We start from the raw sequence: 8941 nt of genomic DNA, 5'->3' as shown, positions 1-8941 counted from the left end.
CCATGTACAATGCATTCCCGGGACGGTCTATAAGTGGAACTAGAGCGCTCGCTTGTGACAACTTCACCAAACCAACCGGTTGTCAGTGGCAAGCGACTTCTGATACGTTAAGCCCTCTTTCCGAGACTGATTCTTGGAACTGAGGATACCTTAACGAGAGTCGGGTAGCTTGGAAGAACTCGGTGGACGTGAATGGAGGGTATCCATGGCCTCTGTAAATGTAATGTCATTTGACACGACTGATTGGATGATCAAGTCTACTACAAGTTCACGATTCTCGCCCCTTGACCCGAATCACAATCTTGGTTCGACGATTAGGGAAAGTTCCACGTTTTTTACGCAACGATAGTCACTTCAGGACATCATTCTTGCCTGGCTCTTCAACATCAAGAAAATGAAAAGTTAGATTAGGAAACGAGATCAGATGAGAGTTTTGAATAATGAGATTAACTTGGTTGATTTCACTAGGGGTAAGAGGATCTAAGGAGTGACATAGGCTTTTAGATTCAAAACCAAACAGAAGAAAAATGCAAAAGAGGAACAGTCACGGTATCACAAATTTCTCTGCATCAGAGTTGATTCAGAATCTGTCACTGATAGGTCGAGTACGGGTACCATGTAGCATAAGCAAGTCCCAATCCACAAACTTGAACCAGGGGAGAAATGGCTCACACAAAAAACTTTGAAAATGAATTTTTTTATGTGGTTGCCTTACCTTAATATCTCAGGATAAGGGATATACCGTTTCTTTAGTACCATAGAATTTATCAATGGTCATAATGACTTTGTATGCATAAATCAGAAAGTTTGATTTTTCTTCCCTTGCTTTGAAGCCAAAGAATACTCGAGTTCTACTCTTTTTGAGGCATCAACTGTTGCTTCTTTACGTTTCCTGTCTGTTTGCTGCATACTTCAGTAATATCATTTCACAAGAATCTCTTTGGGATTTATTAGAAAATTTCCTGCTCAGTTGGATTTTATAAAAGTCAACATAAGGCAGGTCACACCTTTAGTTGGAAAATTTTGAATAAATTTCACAAGAAAATCTGTCATTTTCAATTGGTGAACGACGGCCTTTTCGCAGGTTTAAAATATCGATTTATTACCAATTATGGCAAAAAAACAGCACTGAAGTAACTGATATTTGATGGTAGAATTATTCATAAATCAAATGTTCTGCAGAAACAAGTACTTTATTCTGAATCATTTATTTGATATGAGAAGTTGAGAACATAACGATCACAAAAATCCATCTCCTTCTACCTGGCGAATGCACCAGAATTATCGCCCGATGCGCTTAAATTTGGGGGATCAGTGGCATATTGTGATGGTTTAAGCACAGGGTTGCGCTCAAAAAAATTGGTTGGCCGGAGTTCGAATGACCCACTCAAAGTTGGCATGACCTGAAAATCTTCCTGACAAGGTACATGGTGAAAGCCTAATGTGTACCATAACACAATGTCCTTGTTCTCAATTTTCCTATTTCTGGATCAAAATCAAGAAATCAGCAATAATTTTAAAAAAATTATATTTCAGAATACTCGTTTAAGTGCAACGGTACCTTAGGCTCCATATAGGCAAACCATCGTCTCCGTGACTTTGATCAGTGTATAAACCTGCAGCCCATTTCTCAGCCTTGTTATAAGGTGTAACCCACGTATTGTACTTGGTAAACGCTCCACGAATTTGAGGATAATCATCAGATGATAAAAGAGGGCCTGTTATTACTCCAGGGATCAACCGGTATCCAACAAAGTTGCCGACTTTAGTTTTTTTATTTGGGTTCACCACTAACAACTCAGTTGCTCCTGAACCTAACTGAATTCTTGCATCAGATTCGGTTTTCGCGGTTTGGCTGTTTACCCTCCAATAGCTTCTCCTTGGTGACGTGTTTCCCAGCGCACGAACAGTCTGAAGGTTATTCTTGATGAAGGAATTGGCAACACCATCCACGTCTAAATCGAGATTGAAATTGATGAAGTGGTCATGATTTGATCCTATCGTGTTTTCTGCTAGTATTGGACCATAAACCTCCTCTCGTATTTGATCCTTGTTTGTGTATATTGTTCCCCTCACTTCAAGCAACCCAGTCAACCCAACCTATCATAGCAATGAAAGTTCAGTTCATAAAAGCAAATCACTCGAATCAATTAGTAGTTTGATGATTTTTGGGGCACAGACAGTTAGAAACTAGAAACATGATGCTAACAGTGTTCTACCAATTCAGTTAGTGTATCAAAGTCGTAATTTTATTGATCACTTACACTGACTTTAATAGAGCCACTCTCCTTGAATTCCCAATCCACAATGTAGTCATAATTTCCCACAGCCGCCACCATTCTCACGACCAGGCTCACCTCTGGTCTCACTTCTCGTATCTGCATCAATTTCAATTTAAATCATAAAAATACAACCAAAAATATTGACATCATACAGCAGCCAATGTCATGTTTTGCTCAAGATTTTGACAAAACGAAACAGAAAACCTAGTTTGTCTAACCACTCGTCCTGGTATTCCAGCCTCTGTGTGTCGCCACATTATGTCCCCTGCATACCTTTCAAATATGCATATAATATTAGGCACCAACACGGGTGATCCATCCTGTGAAGTGATGTATCCATCCATGAATGTCGCGTTCTCGGGGCAATCCTTTAATGGTTCTAGTGTTACAGTACAAAGTCCTAACCCGTACTCGCCTACATCAAAGAAAGTCCGGTAGTACCATTCCTCAGTTAAATCCATGTAAGGAACTGTTGGGGAATTACACCCCCGAAACGATGCCGACCACGATGATAATAGTATCCAAAAACTTGCGGAATAAAATAACCAACAAGAACACAAAGATTTACGTGGTTCACCCAATATAGGCTACGTCCACGGAGCACTACAACTTTTATAACCGGAAGAAATATTACAACAAGTGTATACACCAATACACTCAATATTTCTCACACTCCCAACCCGAGTATACCGAGAAAATAATTTCTCTAACTCACACAAGAGAATTCCCGCACTCAAGAAAAAAATACACTCTTTTTTTCTATGCACTCTCTTTTTATCAAAGCTAAAAAGCTTTTGATTTTGGGATACAATAACTGAAGGAATTGAGCTCTATTTATAACTAATTCCCTTGTTCAGTTTTAATAAAAATTCGATGTGGGATGAGTTTATATTATTATTTAATTTAATGTGGGCCCCACCCCATAATAATTCACCTAACAATTCTCCCACTTGAAGACTTGATTTCAATCATGTCTTCACACCATCATTGCAGCAGCTCATATATCTCCATTTATACCTGCAGTCCAACTGAAGTTGAACACAACTTCAGTTTGTCCATGGTTACCGTCTTCGTGAGCATATCGGCTGGATTTTTACTTCCAGGAATCTTCTCCAGCGTCAAGACTCCATCTTCCAGCACTGATCTGATGAAATGGTACCTAACCTGTATATGCTTTGTCCTAGCATGATAAACAGGATTTTTTGCTAAATGAATAGCACTCTGACTGTCACAGTATAATGTGCTATCTTCAAGCTTCTGACCCAATTCCTCCAGAAAGGATTTCAACCATATCATCTCCTTGCTAGCTTCTGTAACTGCAACATACTCAGCCTCAGTAGTCGAAAGCGCAACAATCTTTTGCAGCTTAGACACCCAGCTTACAACTGTACCACCTAATGTGAACACATATCCAGTAGTACTTTTCCTGCCATCCAGGTCACCACCCATATCGGCATCGACAAAACCCTGTAAGCCAAATTTTGATCTCCTGAAGCATAAAGAACAACTAGCAGTACCTTTCAAATACCTGAGAATCCACTTAACTGCTTCCCAGTGTTGCTTTCCTGGATTACTCATAAACCTGCTCACAACTCCCACTGCATGTGCTATGTCTGGTCTTGTGCACACCATTGCATACATGAGGCTTCCGACAGCAGAAGCATAAGGAACCTTATTCATATAAGCCTGCTCCTGCTCCGTCGATGGTGATTGTGCTTTGGTTAGTTTGAAATGACTAGCCAAAGGAGTACTCACAGATTTAGCTTCATCCATATTAAATCTGCTAACCACCTTTTTCACGTACTCTTCTTGAGATAACTTCAAGAATCCATTCACCCGGTCTCTGAAGATCCTCATTCCAAGGATTTGCTTTGCAGCACCCAAATCCTTCATGGCAAATTCCTTTGATAAATCTTTCTTGAGTTTATCAATTTCTTCCAGACAAGCTCCAGCTATCAGCATATCATCTACATATAGCAGTAGTATGATATAAGAACCGTCAAACTTTTTCACATAACAGCAGTGATCAGCTTGACACCTTAGGAATCCATTTTCACTCATGAATCCATCAAACTTCTTGTACCACTGTCTTGGAGCTTGTTTGAGACCGTACAAGCTCTTCTGAAGTTTGCATACCATTCTCTCTTTTCCCCGTACTTCAAAGCCCTGTGGCTGCTTCATATAAATTTCTTCATCTAGGTCACCGTGAAGAAACGCAGTCTTTACATCCAACTGCTCCAAATGTAAGTCTTCCTTCGCCACTAGTCCAAGTACAGTCCTGATAGTGGTTAATTTAACCACCGGAGAGAAAATCTCGGTGTAATCAATTCCTTCCCGTTGTTGGAAGCCTTTTACAACAAGTCTTGCCTTGTACCGCTTGCTACCATCATGCTCTTCTTTTAACCGGTACACCCACTTGTTATGTAACGCCTTTTTGCCTTGCGGAAGTTCTGTCAACTCCCACGTCTGATTGGATGACAGTGAATCCATCTCATCTTCCATGGCCAACTCCCACTTGGTTGAATCATCATTTTGCATTGCCTCTTCATAGGTCTCCGGTTCACCTTTGTCTGTCAGCAAAATATAGTGAAGTGCAGGGGAGTATCTATCAGGTGGTCTAATGGTTCTCAAAGATCTCCTGAGTTCAATCACCGGAGTTTGTGGGTCATCATCTTGTGCAGTTTCTTCTTCATCTTCCTGGTTACTGGTTTTCGATTCATTCACAGGAATGTTTGTCAATGGCACTTCATCAGTCTTCTCGACTTCAGGACATTCATCTCCAGCTCCAATGTCTGACTTGTCCTTGTACAGAAGTTTCTCATTAAAGATTACATCCCTGCTCCGAATGATCTTCCGATTTTGGTCATCCCAGAAACGATAACCAAACTCATTATCTCCATAACCAATAAAGAAGCACTTCTTTGATTTCGGATCAAGTTTTGTTCTGCTTGCTGAATCAATATGAACATAGGATAGACATCCAAACACTTTCAAGAAAGAAAGGTTTACTTCTTTGCCGCTCCAAACCTCTTCGGGTATTTTGTAGTCCAGTGGTACCGAAGGTCCTCTGTTGATCAGATATGCTGCAGTGTTAACAGCATCAGCCCAGAATGATTTTGGCAATCCAGAATGCAATCTCATGCTCCTTGCGCGTTCATTCAAGGTCCTGTTCATCCTTTCAGCTACACCATTCTGTTGAGGTGTACCAGGAATGGTTTTCTCCATCTTGATCCCGTTCTGTGCACAATATTTCTTGAACTCATCATCTTCATATTCTCCACCATTGTCAGACCGTAAGCACTTCACCTTCAAGTTGGTCTCATTTTCCACCATGGCTTTCCACCTTTTAAAGGTCTCGTAAACATCAGATTTATTTTTCAGAAAATAAACCCAAACTTTTCTACTCGAATCGTCAATGAATGTGACATAGTATCTCGAGCCTCCAAGGGATGTCACAGGAGATGGTCCCCATACATCAGTATGAACCAGCTCCAACTTTGCTGCTTTCGGTTCTCTACCGCCTTTTGAAAAGCTCACCTTCTTCTGCTTTCCAAAGATACAGCTTTCACATAGTTGGTGTTCAACAGTCTTTAATTCTGGTAGCTTTCCTTTTGACACCAACATCTTCATTCCCTTCTCACTCATGTGTCCAAGTCTATAATGCCATAGACTTGAATTGGCTCCAGCATCCACAGCTGCTAATGTGTCTCTGCAACTGGAAGTCATATACAATGTTCCAGTTTTCTTTCCTCGAGCAACAATCATGGCTCCTTTGTTCACTTTCCAGGAACCATCACCGAAGGTCACATTGTGGCCTTCATCATCGAGCTGTCCCACCGAGATCAGATTGCGTGTCAAATTTGGTACATGTCTGACTTTGTTGATTTTCCAGACAGATCCATTTGACATCTTCATCCGTACATCACCCATACCAACAATTTCCAAGGGTTTTCCATCAGCCAGGAAAACTTTTCCGTAATCGCCAGCGATGTAATTATCAAATACATCGCGATCACCAGTGGTATGAAACGAAGCTCCCGAGTCCATAACCCAAGAATCAACAGGGCTTTCCATGGATAATAGCAGAGCATCATGTACTTCATCAGTGACAGCATTGGCATTATTTTTCATTGATCTGCAGTTCTTTTTCAGGTGACCAGTCTCACCACAGCTCCAGCACTTCATATTCTTTTCAGAGATGTTTTTGTCTTTTCCATTTCTTGACTTGGATCTACCGCGCCATCGGTTGGAACTCCTTTCACCACTCCTGCCTCTTCCTCTGTTATCAAGATTTAGAGCAGATCTCGATGATGTTGCTTCACCCGAGTCTTTCCTGCGAACTTCTTCAGCTAGGATTTGATCTCTAACATCATTGAGTTGTAGTTTTCCTTTTCCAACAGAGTTGCTAACCGCTGCCCGCATCGGTTCCCAAGTTTCTGGTAAAGACGCCAGAAGAATAAGTGCACGAATCTCATCATCAAATTTGATGTCCACCGATGTCAGCTGGGAGACAATCGTGTTGAATTCATTTATGTGTTTTGCCACCGAAGCACCTTCTCCCATCTTCAAGTTGAATAACTTCTTCATGAGATGTACTTTGTTGTTTGCTGATGGCTTCTCGTACATGTCTGACAGAATGGTCATCATCTCCTCCGTGGTTTTGGCCTCCGCCACGTTATGCGCCACGTTCTTTGTTAGGGTCAATCGTATGACACCTAAAACCTGTCGGTCAAGGAGCTCCCAATCATCATCCTCCATCTTTTCCGGTTTCTTTCCTGATAGAGGTTGATGGAGCTTCTTACTGTACAGATAATCTCTTATCTGTAACCGCCAGAACGAAAAATCTGTTCCATCGAACTTGTTGATTCCTGGTCCCGATCCATCATCTCCGGCCATCACTTCTCTAGCCTTAGCAAAAAATCTAAAAAATCTTTTCTGATGTGGAAGATCAGACAAAGCTGCAACCACAGAGCATACTCAGAATTCTTAAGAATTTTCACAACAAGGCTCTGATACCAGTTGTTGGGGAATTACACCCCCGAAACGATGCCGACCACGATGATAATAGTACCCAAAAACTTGCGGAATAAAATAACCAACAAGAACACAAAGATTTACGTGGTTCACCCAATATAGGCTACGTCCACGGAGCACTGCAACTTTTATAACCGGAAGAAATATTACAACAAGTGTATACACCAATACACTCAATATTTCTCACACTCCCAACCCGAGTATACCGAGAAAATAATTTCTCTAACTCACACAAGAGAATTCCCGCACTCAAGAAAAAAATACACTCTTTTTTTCTATGCACTCTCTTTTTATCAAAGCTAAAAAGCTTTTGATTTTGGGATACAATAACTGAAGGAATTGAGCTCTATTTATAACTAATTCCTTCCAGCTATTTCTGCAAACTTTCCGATGTGAGATACAAATTTTCTTAATTTTTTATTCAACGGGCCCCACCTCACCTAACAGGAACAAAGAGTTCTGATATAAATCCCCTGTACATCACACTACGGTATTGGCCTTTTTCTGAATCATAGATCAAAGCAAGGGATATGATTAAACCAGCTCTCATGTCAAATGATACATGGAGTTCCCAATTAGCCCACCTGAGATATATTTGTAGTAATGCCAAAATCATGTTAGTCCTCGGAACTTTTCAAATTTGGTCCTACTATTAATATCCCACGGTATTTTTTGGACAAAAACTGCTACATAATAAGTTCAAGAATGAAATATATTAAGAATATCACGCACGTGTAATTAGACAACTGAAAATGAAAGTTTAGGCATATACATAAGCACTCTTCCCACACCATACCTCACTACATGTCCATCCAATGTAAATCCTGGTCCAACTTGTTTCACCAGATCCTGAACACTTGAATTGGACCTGTAATCAGTTCCTTCTGCTTTAGGCACTGGAACCACGGCCCGATCCCGAAATGCCACGATTTTCATCTGATCAAGATCAACTGTAGCAGTGATCCCCTCTATAGGCCTCATGTATAAGTTCACAGTTCCATTCAAATAATAGCACATGACTTCAACCAGTCTACCACTCTTTATCTCGCCATACCATCCCACAGTAAAACTCAAGCACACAACTTCTTCTAACTTAAGATTCCTTCTCTGAATCGAAGCGATAAAAGGTGGGTAAGTTAGTGTAAGATTGCCAGCAGCCAGTTGCTCTTCGAAGTTCAGTAAAGGGTAGCCATATCCATTATAAATTTCATCTGATATAATGGAGTTATTCGATAAATTAACGATTACTTCATGGGTCTTTGAATTGACACGGACAATAGCAAATGCTCGGCGAGATGGGATTTTCTGGGTGTGGGACGACGACTGCCATGAAAGAACATCAGATTTTTCTGGTTCATATAAACCAACATAGTGGAAGCGTACGTTTTGGGGAGGTGAGGAGAAGTAGTCGTTGACTAAAGTTTGAGTTTGGTTGAGCTCAGATGGGGTCAGAGAGTCGAGAGGATGATAACTTGAAGTTGAAATGACTGCAGAAATGAGGAAAACAAGGAAGAATATGAGATTTTTGAGCCTGGGAAGCATGATTTCACTGTGATTTGATATGGAGTTCTTCATCCATATTATGGATATCAATCTAGTTATGGGGATAACTACGTTTTTCTTCT

General features: G+C 40.7%; 1 protein-coding gene across 1 annotated transcript; it reads right to left on the bottom strand.

Annotated features, from left to right (window-relative positions):
• Positions 1-1209: 1209 nt before the first annotated feature.
• LOC140984698 (amine oxidase [copper-containing] alpha 3, peroxisomal-like) lies at positions 1210-8930 on the bottom strand. Its single transcript, XM_073452248.1, is given in 6 exon segments — positions 1210-1485; positions 1562-2100; positions 2265-2378; positions 2501-2751; positions 7752-7900; positions 8113-8930. Coding segments are annotated over 6 exon segments (2058 nt in total). The 5' UTR covers positions 8892-8930; the 3' UTR covers positions 1210-1259.
• Positions 8931-8941: the final 11 nt, after the last annotated feature.

The sequence above is a fragment of the Primulina huaijiensis genome, chromosome 9, assembly GCF_012295235.1.
Source record: "Primulina huaijiensis isolate GDHJ02 chromosome 9, ASM1229523v2, whole genome shotgun sequence".
Lineage (NCBI taxonomy): Eukaryota > Viridiplantae > Streptophyta > Magnoliopsida > Lamiales > Gesneriaceae > Primulina > Primulina huaijiensis.
The sequence above is the reverse complement of the archived record's forward strand: the minus strand, read 5'-3'. Positions and strand labels throughout refer to the sequence as shown.